Genomic DNA, 22,843 nt, shown 5'->3' with positions numbered 1-22,843 from the left:
CAGCAAAGAAAGTCAGTTTGAAAATTAATGCCCAAAAAACAAAAGACATGCAGGCAAGTTATAAGCTTAAGCTTGGGAGCCAGCTAATCAAGAGGGTGGATAGGTTTGGCTACCTTGGAAGCACGATTATACTATATGGTGGTGCAACAGAGGACATTAATAGCTGCGTCAACAAAGTCAAAGGCTCTTTTACAACACTATGCTCTATCTGGAGATCGAAAGAAATAACATTCAGGACCAAATTGCGGATATTTGAAAGTAATGTAATATCCATGCTTGTATATGAATGTGATACATGGAAAGTGACAGAACAGCTCATCCATAAGCTGCAGGCATTCGAAAACAGATGTCTGAGGAACATCCTGGGGATATGGTGGCCAAATGTCATCTCTAGTGGAACATTATGGGAAAGAAAGAGCCAGAAGCCAACTGAACTTCAGACAAGAAGCAGGAAGTGGAGATGATTAGGACATACACTTAGGAGATCAAATGATTATGTTGCGAAGGAAGCACTTTATTGGATTCCTCAGGGACGATGGAGACGAGGCAGGCCCAAAATGACATGGAGATGATCAGTTGAAGTAGAATGTCAACAGCAAGGAATAAGATGGGAAGAAGCGAAAACACTAGCAGAAGACAGAACAAGATGGTGATCTTTTGTTGCAGTCTTATGCCTTACATAGAGAGTTAAAGGAATTAATAATAAAATAATAATTGATAGAGTTTCTCACTGGGTGGAAGCAGTCCCAATTGAAGATACTGCAGCAGAGTCGACAGTTTCAGTGTTCACTGATGCTTAGATAGCTCAATTCAGCTACCCTGAAATGATAATGACAGACCAGGGAAGACAGTTTGAGTCCACTCTATTTGAGACAATCTGCAGTCACAGCAGCATTATGCACAATCTTACACCCGAATACCACCCTCAGAATAACGAGCTTGTGGAGCGGTGCCACAGAACCCTGAAAGTTGTGCTCATATATCATGGAGGATTGTGTACAGAAGCCTTGCCATGAGTGCTACTATCTGTTTGTAAGACATTCAAGGAAGACCTGTATGGATCACTAGTAGAAATCTTGTATGGAGAATGACGCACACTCTCAGCAAAGTTCATTCTACCAGTGTAGCCCCTTGGACTTAACTGCGCTGGTCCAGTGGGTGAAGAGCCACACCAATCATATGTGGGTGCCATTGCCTTCCCTCCCGTACCAATCCAGAAGTTTATGTGCACAAGGCTCTGAGTAACTGCGAATTTGTAATCATATGGGAGATAGGATCTGGACAGCTTTACAGCCAATCTACTCAGACCATTTTGAGTCATCTGTCTTCTGACTGGTCTGATGCAGCCCACCACAAATTCCTCTCCCGTGCCAACGTCTTCATCCCAGAGTAGCACTTGCAACCTTTCATCCTCAATATTATGCTTTTGTCATGCTCTACAGTTTTTACACTCTGCAGCTCCCTCTATTACTGTGGAAGTTATCCCTGATGTCTTAACAGATGTCCTATCATCATCCCCCTTCTCCTTCTCAGTGTTTTCCACATACAACTTTCCTGTTAGATTCCGCACAGAGCCTCATCATTCCTCACCTTATCAGTCCATCTAATTTTCAAGATTTATCCATAGCACGATACCTCAAATGCTTCAATTCTCTTCTGTTCTGGTTTTCCCACAGTCCATGATTAATTACCATACAATACTGTGCTCCAAATGTACATTCTCAGAAATTCCCTCCTCAAATTAAGGTCTATGTTTGATACTAATATACTTCTCTTGACCAGGAATGCCGTTTTTGACAGTGCTAGTCTGCTTTTGAAGTCGTCCTTGCTCCATCCATCACTGATCATTTTGCTGCCTAGACAGTAGAATTCCTTACATCTACTTTGTGACCATCAGTTCTGATGTTAAGTTTCTCTCTGTTCTCATTTCTGCTACTTCACGTTGATTTGGTCTTTCTTCAATTTACTCTCAATCTATATTCTGTATTCATTAGACTGTTCATTCCATTCAGCAGATCAAGCAGTACTTCTTCATTTTCGCCCAGGATAGCAATGTCATCAGCAAATCATACCATTGATATCCTTTCACCATGAATTTCAATTCCTCTCCTGAATCTTTCTTTTAATTCCATCATTGCTTCTTCGATGTACAGATTGAATGGCAGGGGCAAAAAACTACATCCCTGTCTTACACCCTTTTTAATCTGAGCACTTTGTTCTTGGTCATCCACTCTTATTATTCTCTGTTGGCTCTTGTACACATGGTAAGTTACCCGTCTCTCCCAATAGCTTACCTCTATTTTTCTCAGAATGTCGAACATCTTGCACCATTTTACATTGTCGAACACTTTTTTCAGGTCGACGGATCCTATGAACGTGTATTGATTTTTCTTTAGCCTTGCTTCCATTATGAACCACAATGTCAGAATTGCCTCTCTGGTGCTTTTACCTTTCCTAAAGCCAAACTGATCATCGTCTAACATATCCTCAAGTTTCTTTTCTATTCTTCTGTACATTATTCTTGTAAGCAACTTGGATGCATGAACCGTTAAGCTGATTGTGAGATGTTTCTCGCACTTGTCAGCTCTTGCTTTCTTCAGAATTGTGTGGATGACATTTTTCCAAAAGTTGAATGGTATGTCACCAGACTTGTACATTCTACACACCAATGTGAATAGTCATATTGTTGCCACTTCCCCCAATGATTTTAGAAATTCTGATGGAATTTTATCCATCCCTTCTGCCTTATTTGATCTCAAATCTTCCAAAACTCTCTGAAACTCTGATTCTAATACTAGATCTCCTATCTCTTCTAAATCGACTCCTGTGTCATCTTTTATCACGTGATACAAATTTTCCCCCTCATAGAGGCCTTCAGTGTGCTCTTTCCACTTATCCGCTCTTTCCTCTGCATTTAACAGTGGAATTCCCGTTGCACTCTTAATGTTACCGCCCTTGCTTTCGATTTCACCAAAGGTTGTTTTAACTTTTCTATATGGTGAGTCAGTCCTTCCAACAATCGTGGCTTTTTCAGTTTCTTCACATTTTTCATGCAACCATTTTGTCTTAGCTTCCCTGAACTTCCTATTTATTTCACATATCACTGATTTGTATTTCTGTATTCCTGAATTTCCCTGAACATTTTTTTTTTTACTTTCTTCTATCATTGATCAGAAGTATTTCTTCTGTTACCCATGGTTTCTTCACAGTTACCTTCTTTGTACCTATGTTTTTCTTTCCAGCTTCCATGATAGCCCTTTTTAGAGATGTCCATTCCTCTTCAACTGTACTGCCTACTGGGCTATTCTTAATTGGTGTATCTACAGCCTTCGAGAACTTCAAGCATATCTTATCATTCCTTAGTACTCCTGTATCCCACTTCTTTGGTATTGATTGTTCCTGACTAATCTCTTAAGCTTCAGCCTCTTCATCACTACTATATTGTGATCTGAGTCTATATCTGCTCCTGGGTATGCCTTACAATCCACTATCTGATTTTGGACTCTCTATCTGACCATGATGTAATCTAACTGAAATCTTTCCGTATCACCTGGCCTTTTCCAAGTATACCTCCTCCTCTTGTGATTTTTGAACAGAGTATTCGCTATTTCTAGCTGAAATTTATTACAAAACTCAGTTAATCTTTCTCCTCCGTCATTCCTCGTCCCAAGCCCATAGTCTCCTGTAACCTTTTCTTGTACTCCTTCCCCTATAACTGCATTCCCATGGCTATTAGATTTTCATCTCCCTTTATGTACTGTATTACCCTATTAATATCCTCATATATTTTCTTTATCTCTTATCTTCAGCTTGTGATGTCGGCATTTATATCTGATCTATTATTGTCCGTGTTGGTTTTCTGTTGATTCTGGTATGAACAAACCTATCACTCAACTGTTCACAGTAACACACTCTCTGCCCTACCCTCCTATTCATAACGAATTCTACTCCCATTATACAATTTTCTGCTGCTGTTGATATTACCCTATACTTATCTGACCAAAAATCCTTGTCTTCTTTCCATTTCACTTCACTGACGCTCTAGATTGAGCCTTTGCGTTTCCCTTTTCAGATTTTCTAGCTTCCCTACCAGGTTCAAGCTTCTGACATTCAACACCCTGACTCTTAGACCATTATCCTTTTGTTAGTTATTCATGCTTTTTCTCATGGTCACCTCCCCATTGGCATATTCATTACTTTTAAGTTATTTAACACATTGCTCTAAACTGTGTGGGGTTCAGATCACCATCCAGCCATGCTGACTGACATTTTTTGGAATTCCCTAATCACTTAATGCACATGCTGGGATGCTCCCTTTAATGTCTTATCCTTTTTTTCGCTCTCTCTCTCACCAACCCATTTAGTTATGGCTCATATCTAATGACATTGGTCATAGAACATTGAACCCAAACCATTCATGAACCCCAAACATTGTCGAAGAATAGTGTTTGTTGTTTCCTAGAAACTCTTTGTTCGAGTTCTCCACTGTCACATAGTAAACAAAATGTATTTATAAGGTATATCTGAACAGATAAGTGGTCGGACTGACAATGTACCAGCAGACAGTGTAACATTCTTAAACACATCTGTCACTGAGACAAAAACACGAGATGAAATTGTGAAAAATATGCTAGTAAGCGATTTTTGAACTACTGGATGCTTAACTGCCCACATTCAACAGAATTCTTAGGCATCTGAGCAACAATAACTTTTTTCATATACGTAGTGTTAAAAAAGTACTCCTTATTTTAAGAGGTGTCAAAACGGACCAAAACACAATAAAAACGTCCAGGAAACATCCTCAGGCATGAGTGTGTGTGTTGTTCTGAGCATAAGTTAGTTTAAGTAACGTGTAAGTCTAGGGACCGATGACCTCAGCAGTTTGGTCCCTTAAGAATTCACACACATTTGAACATTTTTTTAGAGTATTGCCAGGGTGGCTTGGTCCTTCAAAACGTTGAAAGTAATCAATACATCACTGCCGATGAACATTTCAGTACTGTACAATGTCTCATCCATGTGCATTTAGAATATATTTTATATAAGGACAATTTTCAAACTGTAAATGAGACGTGCTTGAATAAAAAATGTGCACACAAGTGTGATAGTCAGAAAAAGTTCGGGCACTGATAACCCACTCAATAGAACATCATTAAATCATGAAACAGTAATAGACAAGTCTCACAGTGATTTGGAATAGCATGCAGGCTGAATGTATGTGAAATGATGGAAAAATGACAATTGCTTCTCCTGAGTCTGTGTCCAGTGCTACATTAGAAAAATGCTAGGTGTGGTGATCTGGTTTGTCACCGGCTGTTTCACAGACTAGCTCCAAAAGTATGTTATATCGGTGTTATAACATGCATTTAATATGATTAAAGTAGTAAATTGAAACAAAAAACTTTGTAAATATTTATTCAACACAATGTTGTTTACAGTTAGTTACTTTGGAGAATACATTTAATTCTTAACTGTTAATGAACAACCACAAATGTGTATTAAATTACACACAAATACTTCTGCATTCATGAATATTAGTGACTGACAGCAAGTACAAAAGATAGTGGGCCTGCCATCTGTGGATACAATCAATAAGGCTGATATGAGACATGATACATGTGAGTCAGGTGGTAGGCAAATTTAAGTCTCTTTCCTGTAATGATGGTTTATTTGTACACAGAATATTTATTCTTACAATATGTAAGTTGCAATACTGTAACCTTTGAAATTTAATTGATGGCTATGGAAAGAACTAAATATTCAAATTAAAAATAGGAGAACCTCTACAGCAGTCCTACAACAGTCTGATGCACGAATGTGTAATCAACTGCATGACACCTAGTGACTAGCTTCCAATTTGTCACCCTCCTGCCTATTTAGTGGCTTTTTGAAGCACAACTTCAGTTGGATTCAAAGCACCGTTTCAGGTGCTTGCTGCAGAATGGCTGCAAGACTGTAATGTTACAGGAGTTGCAGGCAGCGACCAGCTCGTAGCAGCAGTAGCCCCCATGCTGGCAGCAGCGGGGCCAGTCACTGGCGTTGGCCTCTTCGCAGCCGGCACATGTCTTGCAGTCCCCTGCCATCACAGAACATAGAGTGTCACATTCTAAGGTTGTGCAGAGGTGAGAAAAAGAGAGACTAGCACGTAACTGATAGTGCGAGAAAACTGTAAGAGAAGGAACAAATACACAAATGTAACATCTCACTGATAATTTATGATAAGTTAAAAGCTAGTTCTGAAATCTGGATATGAAATCTATTATATTTCTGAATGAGTCACTTTAGCTACAGTTCAGTTCAAAGCTCAGTTCCTTCCAAACTCCACAGAGGTGTGCACATGGAGTTGTGAATGTCCGGGATACAATACAAGGAAGAGGGTTGGATATTATCACATCTTCAATAGGATAATTTATGACAAAAAAATTTTACTTTTGGTGTAAACTGTGGAAGGAACAAAGAAGAAGCTGCAAACCAGCAGCTGTGTTTGATAACTAGTTTGACACTCAACTTTAAATTTCCGCAAATGGGCAACGCTGCTTACATCCACAATGAGTGAATGTATTTTATTTGTCTAACTTTCCCTGTCTGAAATCTTAATAAATATGACCTATTAAGTTTTAGTGACCGGGGAAAAAAGATACAGTGATAAAATTACTTACTGTAAATGCACATCTAACAGCCACAGTTAGTACCCCTTTAATCCTTTTCTGCCAAAAATATGAGCAATTGTGCCAAAGGATTTAATATTCACGAGAATATTACCAAAGCAACTAAAGACAAAGTTGTATACTGTAGTACATACATTTGTTTTAATTTACGACAAAACACAAGTGAGTCCCATCAGAATATATCCATTGTGTCTGACTGGGTTACTTACTTATTGCACTTGTAATATCAGTTTACATTAACTAAAGCAGTACAAAACCAGGTTATAAACATCAAAACACTCCCAATAATTTCATGTCAGCATGGCCTGTAAACTCTCGTCACAAAATGCGGAACACAGCTACCAACAGCACTTGCCTGCAAACAGATGGGATTGTGTAATTTAGTTTTCATCAATTCCTGCTGTGTGTTTGTGCCAGCCATTCATTCTGTGGGGCATTTTCATTCTGCTGAGAATTTTGTGATCCGTACTTTATTAAAAGTGTTGTGTGCAGTGGCATCATAACAAACTTACATCTGCAATTATTTAAAGTGCTGAAATGACGACACACAGCGAATTGTTAGACTAGTTTCACAAGCAAACTATGTGATGTATGATTGTGCTTTGAGACCTGTTTCAAAATATTCCACATGAAACATAATTTTCAGTTTTTTCAGTATTATTAAAACACAGTTATAAAATGTAATTTAGCCATTCCAAGTTTCTGATCAATCCTTATTTCTTCATTTTCTAATGACATGTTTTGAATGAAGTAGTACAGGGTGATTCAAAAAGAATACCACAACTTTAGGAATTTAAAACTCTGCAACGACAAAAGGCAGAGCTAAGCACTATCTGTCGGCGAATTAAGGGAGCTATAAAGTTTCATTTAGTTGTACATTTGTTCATTTGAGGCGCTGTTGACTAGGCGTCAGCGTCAGTTGATGCTAAGATGGCGACCGCTCAACAGAAAGCTTTTTGTGTTATTGAGTACGGCAGAAGTGAATCGACGACAGTTGTTCAGCATGCATTTCGAACGAAGTATGGTGTTAAACCTCCTGATAGGTGGTGTATTAAACGTTGGTATAAACAGTTTACAGAGAATGGGTGTTTGTGCAAAGGGAAAAGTTCTGGACGGCCGAGAACGAGTGATGAAAATGTAGCACGCATCCAGCAAGCATTTGTTCGCAGCCCAGGAAAATCGACTCGCAGAGCTAGCAGAGAGCTGCAAATTCCACAATCAACTGTATGGAGAGTCCTACAAAAAAGGTTAGTTATGAAACCTTATCGTCTGAAATTGGTTCAAGCACTGTCTGCAGCTGATAAGATTAAAAGAATCGATTTCTGTGATTTTATCCTTGCTCAAATGGAAACAGATGAATCTTTCGTTTCAAAGATTGTGTTTAGTGATGAAGCAACTTTCCACACTAACGGGAAAGTCAACCGTCACAATGTCTGTATATGGGGCACTGAGAATCCGCGGGAAACAACTCAGTATGAACGTGACTCGCCTAAGGTGAACGTTTTCTGTGCCATTTCAGCCAATAAAGTTTTTGGTCCCTTTTTCTTCAAAGGTGCTACTGTAACTGGACTACAGTATCTGGAGATGTTAGAGAACTGGCTGTTCCCTCAGCTCGAACAAGAAGCACAATAATTCATATTTCAGCAGGATGGAGCGCCACCACATTGGCACTTATCTGTCCGTAACTACCTGAACGTCAACTACCCGAGGCGATGGATCAGCCGCCAGGCAGCCCGTGACAGAGCACTTCATCACTGGCCTCCAAGAAGCCCTGATCTTACCCCCTGCGATTTTTTCTTATGGGGGTATGTTATGGATATGGTGTTTCGGCCACCTCTCCCAGCCACCATTGATGATTTGAAACGAGAAATAACAGCAGCTATCCAAACTGTTACGCCTGATATGCTACAGAGAGTGTGGAACGAGTTGGAGTATCGGGTTGATATTGCTCGTGTGTCTGGAGGGGGCCATATTGAACATCTCTGAACTTGTTTTTGAGTGAAAAAAAAAACCCTTTTTAAATACTCTTTGTAATGATGTATAACAGAAGGTTATATTATGTTTCTTTCATTAAATACACATTTTTAAAGTTGTGGTATTCTTTTTGAATCACCCTGTATATAAAAACACCTTTACTAAAATGATCAATATTGATCATATTTTTGTTAATTTTTCTTCTGTTTCTCGATGTCGAATGATGAACTCTCGGTTCCTATCATGAAATTAAGGTAGAATAGATTGTACAGTATGGTAATGGCATACATAAAATGAAACTTAATACCAATAATAAAACATTACTGTAATTTTGGTCTTATACAGGTGAGTCTTACTTAGATATCTATTAACAGGGATTTCCTATACACAAAAAAGAGAGAGAGAGAGAGAGAGAGAGAGAGAGAGAGAGAGAGAGAGAGAGAGAGAGAGAGAATACTGCTCAGGTATAAATAGCGCCAGTTTTCAACGGTTTACTCTAATCATCTGACCCTCTTCAAAGGTGTCACTGATATTTCCAACATTTGTGAAAGCCTGTTACAAGTCTGTTTATTTACAGAGGGATATTGAGAAAAATTCCTCATTGGTGTAAACAATGGGAAATGTAAATTAATCAGGGAACCTGCAAAATAATTTGTTCACATTATTTGGAATGCTGTCCACTTGACAAGTGTAGACTGATGTTCACTCGAACATTATCTACTTTATGCCTTTCTGAAGGTAATGGTCGCAGAATGCACCAAGTTGTACGTCAAATACTACATGGGGGATACTTCTACTTGCTCCAGATGCTAGTGCAGAACTGGTCCAATTAAAACTTTGTGGCAGCAGTGGAATTCGAACCCACAGCCTTTCGGATTGGCGCTTTATACGAGTCCCTTTAAGAATGGATGAGCATACATTCCTGTATGTGCTCAGTGAAGTGTATCCTCATATCACAAAGCACAATATTCACTTAAGAGCTGCTACATCTTCAGAAGACAGGCTCACTGTAACACTCCGATTCCCTGCTACAGAAGAGAGTTATGTTATGTTAGGTTAGGTTAGGTTAGGTTAGGTCAGGTTAGGTCAGGTCTCCAATCTTCTTATTTTATTTTTGTATTCAGGGTGCCTCACATTGTAAAGTGCCTCATCAGATTCATACATCTCTATTAATTTTGTAGTTGTCGGCACACACCAATTGTATTTACCAGCAATGTTTATAAAAACACTACAGATGACAGAACACTGCAGCGATGCTAGCGTTCCATGTGGTAACATGTCACATTGCAGTGAACAGAAGACAAGCGATTTCTTTGATCAAATCTACAGCGATGCCCTAGATTTGATCAAATATTGGACGACATTTGACAAAGTTCCTATTACACCATCAAATATCTTTGACAAAGATTTTGGACAAAGATATTTGACAAAGAAATTTGATAGTGTAATACCGGCCTTAGACCACTCGGGCATGCTACCTCACCAAATATCGTCAAATGTTAATGTAAATGAATTTAGAACACACAAGAAATCTTGGTCATGCAGCTGTTATTAATGGGGCGCATTTGTGTTGCCTGAAGATGTGCAACACGGCCGTAAACTATAATATCGCAACAAAAAGTCTGAATCGGACGGTGTGTCATTTAACTGCGAAACCGAGGAAGTCAGCAAGTAGGGTCACAAAAAACAATTTTGTTCTACTTTGAGGTGGAAACTGAAGATGATGGAAAAGCTTACGAAGATTAACAATGTATACAGAACTTCTGGTTTTCTGAAATAAGCTTACTGCAACCAAAAATAAGAATGAAAACTCAAATAGAAGATAAATAAATAATGTCCATACTTTTTCTTGGCATTCAGTGTTATTGGTCACAGAATCTTGTGGAGATGACTAATGCAACACAGACGACTCATTCCACACAATATGATTTTCAATCCAGCTGGGCAACCCCAAGTCAGCTACGTGGCCAGATATCTCCGTTTTCTTTCCATGTATGCTTTCGATGAAACAAAAACATGACATTTCAATCTTTGGGTAGGCTTTGTAGCAATTCCCGATACTGATCACTGAAGGTTGAAATGATGCCAACTTTCTGAAACGAGGTGAATGGTCGTTGCAGGTGTTTTGAGTGAATAGACCCGCCATGCAACTGGTGCTCTAATTGTAGTTCTTCCCAAAAATGTTGGACAGTGTTCACATGGAGTCTTGTAATATTTCCCATCTGTTTTTCAACTAGCGGACAGGCATACATTTTGCAATCTCCTGTCAGGAAATAATTAGCCTATTTCTCACAGTGGCAAAATGATTTAAATACAATCATTAACTTGAATAATCAGGACGCTGCTGAAGTAAAAACACTTTATCCAAAATCAACTAAACCATCGTCTGCACATTCCGAACACTGCACCTCCAAAGATTTACTGATTCTTGTTCACACTACTGATACCAGTAGTTTTGATAAATAAATAATGAATTCCATATTTTCAGTTGATGTCACTGTGAAATACTTTTGAGAACTGTGTTTACTGCTTAGTTCTACAAATCCACGGCGTCTGTAAATTAATACTAATACTCTTTGGCAAAGAATCTTTGCGTGCTTCAATAATAGCGAGGTTGGTAACAAAATCTGGAGTAACCCGCTTCCTTCATAAATACAACCTAATTTCCTAAAAGCGACACTCCCCATATTTGGACTCACGATTTGCCCTACCAGTGGCGTGTGATTTCTCTACAAAAACTTGTTAATATTCCACTTCGATTAACGGTACGGTACCTAAAAATGGCTAAAAGAGGAATGTGATGAAATTGAAGAACTGGACAGGAAGGGAAGATACGACTTACTATACAACAGAGTAAAGACTATGACATGGGAACAAAACAGAGCAGGAAGTGCTACTATGGAAATTTTGAGTAAAGACGAAGAGGTAGTGTACAAAGATCGTGACGATGTCCTCCAGAGATGGGAAGAATATATAAAAGAGCTATATGACACAAATAGCAAACCAGAAACTCTGGAACTTGAATCACACAACAGCGTAAGTGATGAAGAGAAAGGACCGACCATCATAATGGAAGAAGTAAAGTCTGCCATTGCTGCAATGAAAAATGGCAAAGCAGTAGGTACAGATATAATACCGGGAGAAATACTAAAATGCTTGAACCACAATGGAATAAGAGAAATATTGAGGTTATGTAATAAAATATATGACAGTGGTGAATGGCCTGAGGACTTTTTGACAACAGTAATGATTCCATTACCGAAAAAACAAGGAACCAAGAAATGCAGCGAGCACAGGACAATCAGCCTCATTTCACATGCAGCCAAAGTGATCTTAAGAATAATTAATAAAAGACTTGAAAAAGTAATAGAGGAGAATCTCGGCGAGGAGCAGTTTGGCTTTAAACGGAATACGGGCACCAGAGATGCAATAGGGCTCCTACGAATCTTGGGAGAAAGGTTTATTGAAAAAGGAAGAGACCTATATATGTGCTTCATCGATTTAGAAAAGGCATTTGACAATGTCGTTTGGGACAAGCTGGCGACTATTATGAGGGAAAAGAGAGTGGATTGGAAAACCAGAAGACTTATAAACTCATTATACCTTAATCAAAAAGTTTCAGTTAAAGTGAGAGGAGAAAGTACAAACTGGATCAGACTAGGGAAAGGAGTAAGACAAGAATGCAGTTTATCACCTACTCTTTTCAACCTGTACTTGGAAAATATGATTGACCAATGTTCATTAGATGACAAAGGAGTAGAAATCGGAGGAAGAAGAGTAGGGTGCTTTAGATTTGCTGATGACATGGTCCTTCTAGCCACAGGGGAAAAAGAATTACAGGATTTGGTGGACACCATTGCAACTAACGGAAAAAAATATGGAATGAAAATTAACACAAATAAAACAAAAGTATTGGCAATAGGAGGAAATAAGGAAATAAAAATTGTGCTGAATGGAGAAACACTAGAACAGGTGCAAAATTTTAAGTATCTTGGAAGCAGGATAGACACCGACTGGAAGTGCACCACAGAAATTAAAAGAAGGATAGCAATGGCAAAAGAGGCGTTTTATACGAAAAGGAGAATCTTCTGCAGCGGTCTGGACAGAGAACTCAGAAAGAGACTCATAAAATGTCTTGTATGCAGTGTTCTTCTACACTCCTGGAAATGGAAAAAAGAACACATTGACACCGGTGTGTCAGACCCACCATACTTGCTCCGGACACTGCGAGAGGGCTGTACAAGCAATGATCACACGCACGGCACATCGGACACACCAGGAACCGCGGTGTTGGCCGTCGAATGGCGCTAGCTGCGCAGCATTTGTGCACCGCCGCCGTCAGTGTCAGCCAGTTTGCCGTGGCATACGGAGCTCCATCGCAGTCTTTAACACTGGTAGCATGCCGCGACAGCGTGGACGTGAACCGTATGTGCAGTTGACGGACTTTGAGCGAGGGCGTATAGTGGGCATGCGGGAGGCCGGGTGGACGTACCGCCGAATTGTTCAACACGTGGGGCGTGAGGTCTCCACAGTACATCGATGTTGTCGCCAGTGGTCGGCGGTAGGTGCACGTGCCCGTCGACCTGGGACCGGACCGCAGCGACGCACGGATGCACGCCAAGACCGTAGGATCCTACGCAGTGCCGTAGGGGACCGCACCGCCACTTCCCAGCAAATTAGGGACACTGTTGCTCCTGGGGTATCGGCGAGGACCATTCGCAACCGTCTCCATGAAGCTGGGCTACGGTCTCGCACACCGTTAGGCCGTCTTCCGCTCACGCCCCAACATCGTGCAGCCCGCCTCCAGTGGTGTCCCGACAGGCGTGAATGGAGGGACGAATGGAGACGTGTCGTCTTCAGCGATGAGAGTCGCTTCTGCCTTGGTGCCAATGATGGTCGTATGCGTGTTTGGCGCCGTGCAGGTGAGCGCCACAATCAGGACTGCATACGACCGAGGCACACAGGGCCAACACCTGGCATCATGGTGTGGGGAGCTATCTCCTACACTGGCCGTACACCACTGGTGATCGTCGAGGGGACACTGAATAGTGCACGGTACATCCAAACCGTCATCGAACCCATCGTTCTACCATTCCTAGATCGGCAAGGAAACTTGCTGTTCCAACAGGACAATGCACGTCCGCATGTATCCCGTGCCACCCAACGTGCTCTAGAAGGTGTAAGTCAACTACCCTGGCCAGCAAGACCTCCGGATCTGTCCCCCATTGAGCATGTTTGGGACTGGATGAAGCATCGTCTCACGCGGTCTGCACGTCCAGCACGAACGCTGGTTCAACTGAGGCGCCAGGTGGAAATGGCATGGCAAGCCGTTGCACAGGACTACATCCAGCATCTCTACGATCGTCTCCATGGGAGAATAGCAGCCTGCATTGCTGCGAAAGGTGGATATACGCTGTACTAGTGCCGACATTGTGCATGCTCTGTTGCCTGTGTCTATGTGCCTGTGGTTCTGTCAGTGTGATCATGTGATGTATCTGACCCCAGGAATGTGTCAATAAAGTTTCCCCTTCCTGGGACAATGAATTCACGGTGTTCTTATTTCAATTTCCAGGAGTGTATATGGCGCTGAAACATGGACTATGAGGAAAAAAGACAGAGAAAGGCTTGAGGCTTTTGAGATCTGGACATGGCGGAAGATGGAAAGAAGAAGTTGGATGGACAGAGAAAAAAATGAAGAGGTACTGAGAAGAGTGGGAGAGAAAAGACAGTTACTAGATGTAATAAAGAGAAGAAAAAGAAATTGGATTGGGCATATATTAAGAAAGAATGACGGACTGATAAAAACAGTTTTAGAAGGTTATGTAGAAGGGAAAAGGAAGCGAGGAAGGAAGAGATTCCAGATACTGGATGACATGATGGACGGTACAACATACAGCAGCCTTAAGAAGGAAGCAATGGATCGCAGAAAATGGAGAGGCAAAGGACCTGCTAATATAGCAGATAACTGATGATGATGACCTATATCCTACCGCATCTGCGGGACGACCTGAACACATGTTATCGTGCAGACTACGCTGCCACATGAGCGCATCTTTGACAGCTTCGCGACAATATTTGAAACAAGAAAACTCGCTTGTAAGGCGGAACATCACAGCAAACTAAAGTTGTTAGCGTGCTGCTGGCAAGTACATACTCTGCAGAAAGCGCACGTTGAGTAAAATGTGTGCACCATCTGGAGTTCTGTGCGTAAATACGAGCGCGAGGTCACCTGCTGCCACTTGCCTATTATCTCGCGTTGCCATCACACTGCGCCATATGATACAATGTTCGACTACTGCCTTTTTATGGTTTTCTCCCTTTCGCTGTTCAGTCTCGACTGTTCTAGAACGCTTCCGACGCCCTTGCTGTTTTCTCGACTGATTCTACCCCCATCGTTCTCTATGTGGACTTAATTGTTGCCATCCACTCGGTACTGTCATTTGTTCTACCGGTCACCGTAGCCCCGTGTTTTTCTACTCGTGCCTAGTAGGATAGTAAATTAGCGACGAGGATATTACTCATTGTGCAATCATGGAGCCTGAGTTTTTGAGGTTGTGGCAGCACCAGATGGAACTACATCGTCAACGGCAGTTCATTCACCTATTGCAACAACTGCAACAGCCGTCGGTTGCAACAACCATTCGCTCACTCCTGTTAAACTAGCGGGAATTGGGATTTTTGCCTACGTTGTTTTGCTCTCTGTTGCTAAGCAAGACAGTTATCCGACCCCAGCTGTCGTCGACTTTTACTGCTTTCCAATAGCAGGTTGTATGAACTGGTTCAAAAACTACGGCAACTTTCTGGTCGTGATAATTTGAGCTTCTCTGAGGTTTGTGGTTTCGTGACGGATTAGCACCGTTGCCAAACCCATGTCGTAGCAGCTAGGCCGAAATTCAGTGTGTATGAAGCAAGTTAAGCAAATACGCGCATCCAGGGCTACAGACTTACAAGGATTAACACGCATGAGTGATGATTTTTCTGTAAACAGTGTAGGGTACCGGTAATCAGCCCTGGATGTACGATATTTCCTAACCGGGGCAAAAACTTGATAGTGGCACCGCCCCCCTCCCCCTCGCTCGTTTGAGATAGAACATCAAAAATAAAAAAAAAAAAAAAAAAAAAATCTATTTTTCAAAAATATGTTCATTTTGTAGCGCACATATTTCTGATATGTAAAACATATATGTTCGAGGAAATGTAAGACATGATATTTGGCCTTACGTATAGCAAAGTGCAGAGCCACGTCTCTTCACACAGCATTCTTCTATTGCTCGTTACTGTATTTCGCTCTGTGGAATTCAAACGTGTATAGTTTCTAAGGGAGGCCATTAAACGTATATTCAGGACAGTGGAAATTAAAATGTCCTGTGGTGTCTGTCCTGCCCCCAGTCGACCGGTTTTACATCCTACCCCCCCGCCCCCCCCGCCCCCCCCCCCCCCGACAGAAAATAACCTCACACTTAATACTGGGTGGGATTATTTGTGAACGGGAGCATAAGAACTCTTCAGAAAATTTACACTCTTTCTACATGTACACAGACATTCTGCAAATCACATGTAAGTACCTGGCAGAGGGTTCATCGAACCACCTCCACTATTCTCTATTATTCCAATCTCGTATAGCGCGCGGAAGGAACGAGCACCTATATTTTTCCGTACGAGTTCTGATTTCCCTTATTTCATCGTGATGATCGTTTCTCCCTATGTAGGTCGGTGCCAACAAAATATTTTCGCATTCGGAGGAGAAAGCTGGTGATTTGAATTTCGTGAGAAGATTCCGTCGCAACGAAAAACGCCTTTCTTTTAATGATGTCCAGCCCAAATCTTGTATCATTTCAGTGACACTCTCTCCCATATTTCGCGATGATACAAAACGTGCTGCCCTACTTTGAACTTATTCGATGTACTCCGTCAGTCCTATCTGGTGAGGATCCCACACCGCGTAGCAGTATTCTAAAAGAGGACGGACAAGTTTAGCGTAGGCAGTCTCCTTAGTAGGTCTGTTATGTTTTCTAAGTGTCCTGCCAATAAAATGCAGTCTTTGGCTAGGCTTCCCCACAACATTTTCTGTGTGTTCCTTCCAATTTTAGTTGTTCGTAATTGTAGTTCCTAGGTATTTAGTTGAATTTGCGGCCTTTATATTAGACTGATTTATAGTGTAACCGAAGTTTAACGGATTCCTTTTAGCACTCATGTGGATGACCTCACACTTTTCATTATTTTCGGTCAACTGTCAGTTTTCGCACCATTCAGGTGTCTTTTCTAAATCATTTTGCAATTTGTTTTGATCTTCTGATGACTTTATTAGTCGATAAACTATAGCGTAATCTGCAAACAACCTAAGACGACTGCTCAGATTGCCTCCCAAATCGTTTATATAGACAAGGAGCAGCAAAGGGCCCATAACACTACCTTGGGAACGCCAGAAATCACTACTGTTTTACTCGATGACTTTCCGAACTGTGATTTCTCTGACAGGAAGTCACAAACCAAGCCACATAACTGAGACGATATTCCATAAGCACGCAATTTCACTACAAGCCGCTTGTGTGGTACAGTGTCAAAAGCCTTCCGGAAATCCAGAAATACGGAATGGATCTGAAATCCCTTGTCAATAGCACTCAACACTTCATTCGAAGAAAGAGCTAGTTGTGTTTTACAAGAACGATGTTTTCTAAACCCATGTTGGCTGTGTGTCAATAGACCATTTTCTTCGAGGTAATTCATTATGTTCGTACACAATATATGTTCCAGAATCCTGCTGCATATCGACATTAACGATATGGGCCTGTAATTAAGTGGATTACTCCCACTACCTTTCTTGAATATTGGTGTGACAGTGCAACTTTCCAGGCTTTGGGTACGGATCTTTCGTCGAGCGGACGATTGTATATGTTGTTAAGTATGGAGCTAATGCATCAGCATACACTCAAAGGAACCTAATTGGTATACAGTCTGGACCAGAAGACTTGCTTTTATTAAGTGATTTAAGTTGCTTCACTACCCCGAGGACATTTACTTCTACAGCACTGTCTTCGATAGTATTTCCATTGATTGTTTCTTGCCGCTAACATACTTCACATACGACCAAAATCGCTTTGGATTTTCTGCCAGGTTTCGAGACGAAGTTTCGTTGTTGAAATTGTTATAAGCATCGCGCATTAAAGTCCGCGCTAAACTTCGAACTTGTGTAAAAGATCGCCAATCTTGGAGATTTTGCGTCTGTTTAAATTTGGCATGTTTGTTTCGTTGTTTTTGCAACAGTGTTCTGACCCGTTTTGAGTATCAAGGAGGATCACATCCGTCGTTTGTTAATTTATTCGGTATAAATCTTCCAATTGCTGCCGATACTATTTTTTTGAATTCGAGCCAATCTGGTCTACACTTATATTATTAATTTGGAAGGAATGGGGATTGTCTCTCAGGAAGGCGTCAAGTGAAATTTTATTGCCTATTAGCTTATAACTTTCTCTTTTGTGTGACATAAAATTAAATATAGGAAACACAAAACCAGTAAAGACAATGGACATGCAAGACAGTACATATTTCTTCAATCCTTGGGTCACTGCATTTTTTTCTCTCTTATCTTAGTACAGGCTTATACGGCGTGCTTTCCTTTCTGCGAAAGAATCTATTACCTCATCAACTTCGTCAAACGTTTTGCTACATGAAAGATCAAAATATCGTTTGTCTAATACTGAAAAAGCTGTTAATACGAATAGTACCCAAGACTGAAGTGGTTTCTTGATTTGATTACGTCCATTTTGTCACTGTCTGCTAGATCAAAGGAAGCAGGTTTTTCTAATGTTGCAGCATTTGTAACACACGCCAAATAGTCGAGACTGCTTTGGCACAAATGGTCATTTTTGTCTACCTTATTTACATAAATAACACGAGAGAATATAATTCACGAAGTAGCAATACCGAAAGCCTGTTAGGCAAAGTACAAGCAAAAAGTTTTATGTCAGTAAACAGTTTCGCATTTCATTCATATGCTCCATTTTATCAACATGAGATCGAAAAGTAGTCGTTAGTACGAAATTTTTACACAAAATTGGAACCGTCATACTTTTTCATATAATTTGTGTGATGTCTCCGTTTCTTGTCCTTCTTCGTTCTAACAATCTTGTTATCACTAATTCTGTAACTGTTCTTGCCATTGTCAAATTGTCAAACCCTATTCTCTGGTTAACCTCACTAACCGTGCCACAATCACCGGTTTAGTTATCCCACTTTTATTCCCTGGCTAGACGTTATTTTATGTTCGTACAACTCGTTTTCACAATAGAACTTAAGCGGCTGCTAAGCACGGACTTTGCAACAGGCCCTTAGTAGTGAACCGATCTGTCAAAAATTTTCTGTCAAAATTTCATTTTCTTGGATACACTGAGAAGAGAATATGTAATCTTTCTTACTTGTTATTCCCGTTAGTCGTGTATTTCCACTCTGGTAGTATGAATCTATGTGTTTCGCGAATTATTATAATGACGCTTACCATTCGCACGCCCAATGAGCCACATAAATTAATTCGGCTCAGTTCCTATAGCCCCGTCGATTTTTGTCTGGGGGAGAGCTTTCTATTTCTAGGTGTAACGGGGATTCCCTTGACAGAGACACCACGTATGCAGTGTAAGCATTCAAAAGTCATTATTCGTTTAGAAATCGACTTAGAATGTGTTAAAAAACGTTCAAAAACGCCGGAGTGGCCGTGCGGTTCTAGGCGCTGCAGTCTGGAACCGAGCGACCGCTACGGTCGCAGGTTCGAATCCTGCCTCGGGCATGGATGTGTGTGATGTCCTTAGGTTAGTTGGGTTTAATTAGTTCTAAGTTCTAGGCGACTGATGACGTCAGAAGTTAAGTCGCATAGTGCTCAGAGCCATTTTGAACGTTCAAAAACCAACTGGGATGTGTTTCAAAATCATATGAATAATCGACAGACCAAAGTGCGCTTGATGATAGGCGTTTTGTGAAACAAAAGTTTCTTTCATCAACAATATGAATTTGGTGCCCCCTGCAGATTGCAGTAGTGTCGCGTACATACTCAGGTGAGCCGTTTGAAGAGGTTTATCATGTGATTCTGGTCACACGATAGGAATTAAGTGAAGTTTGTGACCGGATTCAGGACTTTTTGGGATGGGAGAGACAGCATATTTTCTTGGATGGATGGTATTTTTCAGCCGCAGAAGTAACTTTGGGTGTGCCCTAGGGAAGTGTGTTGGGACCCTTGCTGTTCATGGTGTATATTAATGACCTTGCAGACAATATTAATACCAGCCTCAGAATTCTTGCATATGATGCAGTTGTCGATAATGCAGTACGGTCTGAAAGAAGCTGCATACATTTTTCAGTCAGATCTTGATAAGATTTCGAAGTGGTGCAAAGACTGGCAACTTACTTTAAATGTTTAAAAATGAAAAATTGTGCACTTCACAAAAGGAAAAAAACATAGTATCCTATGACTATAATATCGATGAATCACTGTTGGCATCGGCCAACTCATACAAGTACCTGGGTGTAACGTTTTGTAGGCGTATGACTTGGAATGATCACATAGTAGGACTGTTGATATTTTTAAAAAGATCGCGAATCCGATATAACAGCCGGCCGTTTCGGGCGAGCGGTTGTTGGCGCTTCAGTCCGGAACCGCGCTGCTACTAGGGCCGCAGGATCGAATCCTGCCTCGGGCATGGTTGTATGTGATGTCCTGAGGTTAGTTAGGTTTAAGTAGTTCTAAGTCTAGGGGACTGATGACCTCGGATATTAAGTCCCATAGTGGTTAGAGCCATTTGAACCGATATATCGATATTTAAAAAAGTATCATTATCGTCCGTCTATATACAGAAGAAAAGTGTGGGAATATCGACGGAAAAGACGTCGACGTACCGGCCTATAAAAATATGCTGCCGGTTTTAGAGCTGTATGTATAAGTATTGATTTATTATTAGATATTCTGCAGATCAATAAGCCAGTAGCCTGCTTATCCCTCTTATTGTTAGAGCAAGAACTGAAAGGAAGTCGATGCACGTTTACGCCGGCCGCGGTGGTCTAGCGGTTCTAGGCGCGCAGTCCGGAACCGCGCGACTGCTACGGTCGCAGGTTCGAATCCTGCCTCGTGATGGCTGGGTGTTGTGTGATGTCCTTAGGTTAGTTAGGTTTAAGTAGTTCTAAGTTCTAGGGGACTGATGACTGCAGATGTTAAGTTCCATAGTGCTCAGAGCCATTTGAACCATTTTTGATGCACGTTTACGCTTGGCGATAAGCACTTAGCTGACAATGGTAACTGCGTGTAAGTGGCACAATAAAAGGTGTCCGATAGATCCGTCCTTCGGTTTCGTCACATATCGGATTTGTCCGGAACACTTTGTGTCGATTTATTCGTTTTTTTCATTTCTGAAAACGCCAGCGACATAACAGTTGTAGTGTCAAAATATCGCGGAACAGTTACGCACTACAGTTTCTGTTTGTAGCGTCGAGCACCGACTATGTCAGCATTTCCCCCCAGACGTTTCCGCCCACCTCAAATACCAATCTTGTCATTTAGATTTTTGTTCACCATTTTCAGTAACTGTTTTTGAAGAATGGCGATGTGAAGAAATAGTACGCTAAATGCGTTAAAAATTGTTTTTATAACGCGACTGGTGTGCCATTTCTTCACATCGGAAAATCTTGTTATTCCATTGACACCCCACACCCCCTCCAGTGTAATCAGACTTCTTCTTCGTGCCTCCTATACTTGCTTCACACCGTCGAAGAGAAACACTTGATGTGAACGTGTGCCCAAAACTTTCTTCTTGTGCTCCATACGTGAATAGAGCTGGAAGAATCCTTAATAACAGGTACAATGGGACGTACCCGCTGCCATGCATCTCGCAGTGATTTGCAGAGTATAAAAATGGTTCAAATGGCTCTGAGCACTATGGGACTCAACTGCTGAGGTCATTAGTCCCCTAGAACTTAGAACTAGTTAAACCTAACTAACCTAAGGACATCACAAACATCCATGCCCGAGGCAGGATTCGAACCTGCGACCGTAGCGGTCTTGCGGTTCCAGACTGCAGCGCCTTTAACCGCACGGCCACTTCGGCCGGCTTGCAGAGTATAGATGTAAATAATACGTAAATTAAGACTTCGAGCGCGGGATGATAGTTGGAAATACACTCATGCTCAAAATTAGTAAGTCTCCTTCACATAGTGAAAGTAAAATTTTTTTACTACAGTTTCAAAAGAACAATCTCAAATATTTCCCGAAAATTGTGAAAAAAAATTATGTGAAGTAATAATATCGGCACTCGATGTTGTCATTTCGATATCGATAAATCGGGTAAAATATCGCCATATATGACGACATATTAGAGGATATATCGATATTGTATCAACAGCCCTATCACATAGGCCCAGTGGTGGGTAAAGAAGGTGTTAGGTTTATTAGTAGAATAATGGGGAAGTGCACTCAGTCTGCAAAGTACATAGCTTAGAAACGCATACCAAATACGACCAATAGGGGATACTGAACTTATGCACAGAAGAGCAGCGCGAATGGTCACAGGTTTGTTTGATCTGTGAAAGAGTGCCACAGAGATACTGAAGAAACTGAACTGGCAGACTCTTCAAGATAGACGTAAACTATCCCGAGAGAGTCCACTAACAAGGTTTCAAACGCTTTAAATCATGATTCTAGGAATATACTGCAACCACCTACGTATCTCGCACATAGGTATCGTGAGGGTAAGAATAGAATAATTACAACACGCAAAGAGGTATTCAGACAAAACTTTCTTCTTGTGCTCCATACGTGAATAGAGCTGGAAGAATCCTTAATAACAGGTACAATGGGACGTACCCGCTGCCATGCATCTCACAGTGATTTGCAGAATACAGATGTAAATAATACGTAAATTAAGACTTCGAGCGCGGGATGGTAGTTGGAAATACACTCACGCTCACAAATTAAGGATAATGCTCTGGTGGGCGGTTTGCGGGTTTAAATCACCTCGGGGTATGACCATGCGGAGCATTTGGCCTGACGTCCACAGTGCACAACACCACAAGAAGACCGATATCTGACCATCAGTGCCCGCAGACGGCCACGGAGTACTGCAGGTAGCCTTGCTTGGGACCTTACGTCCCGCACTGTAGCGCCTGCACACGTTTCCTGTCTATTGGAATCGTTGCCATAATCTTGAGATCACACTTTGTGGCAC

At 41.2% G+C, this 22,843-nt stretch overlaps 1 protein-coding gene across 1 annotated transcript in view; it reads right to left on the bottom strand.

Moving 5' to 3' along the window:
* Positions 1-5,399: 5,399 nt before the first annotated feature.
* The window catches only part of LOC124798369, a 239,856-nt gene continuing 222,412 nt past the window's right edge, over positions 5,400-22,843 (bottom strand). Inside the window, exon 4 of the mRNA XM_047261739.1 lies at positions 5,400-6,076. Coding sequence (XP_047117695.1) covers positions 5,901-6,076 — 176 coding nt within the window. The 3' untranslated portion in view covers positions 5,400-5,900. The remainder of the gene's footprint in view (positions 6,077-22,843) is intronic.

The sequence above is a fragment of the Schistocerca piceifrons genome, chromosome 5, assembly GCF_021461385.2.
Source record: "Schistocerca piceifrons isolate TAMUIC-IGC-003096 chromosome 5, iqSchPice1.1, whole genome shotgun sequence".
In the NCBI taxonomy this organism is placed as follows: domain Eukaryota; kingdom Metazoa; phylum Arthropoda; class Insecta; order Orthoptera; family Acrididae; genus Schistocerca; species Schistocerca piceifrons.
Note: the sequence above shows the minus strand (reverse complement) of the source record. Positions and strands in the feature narration are given on the sequence as shown.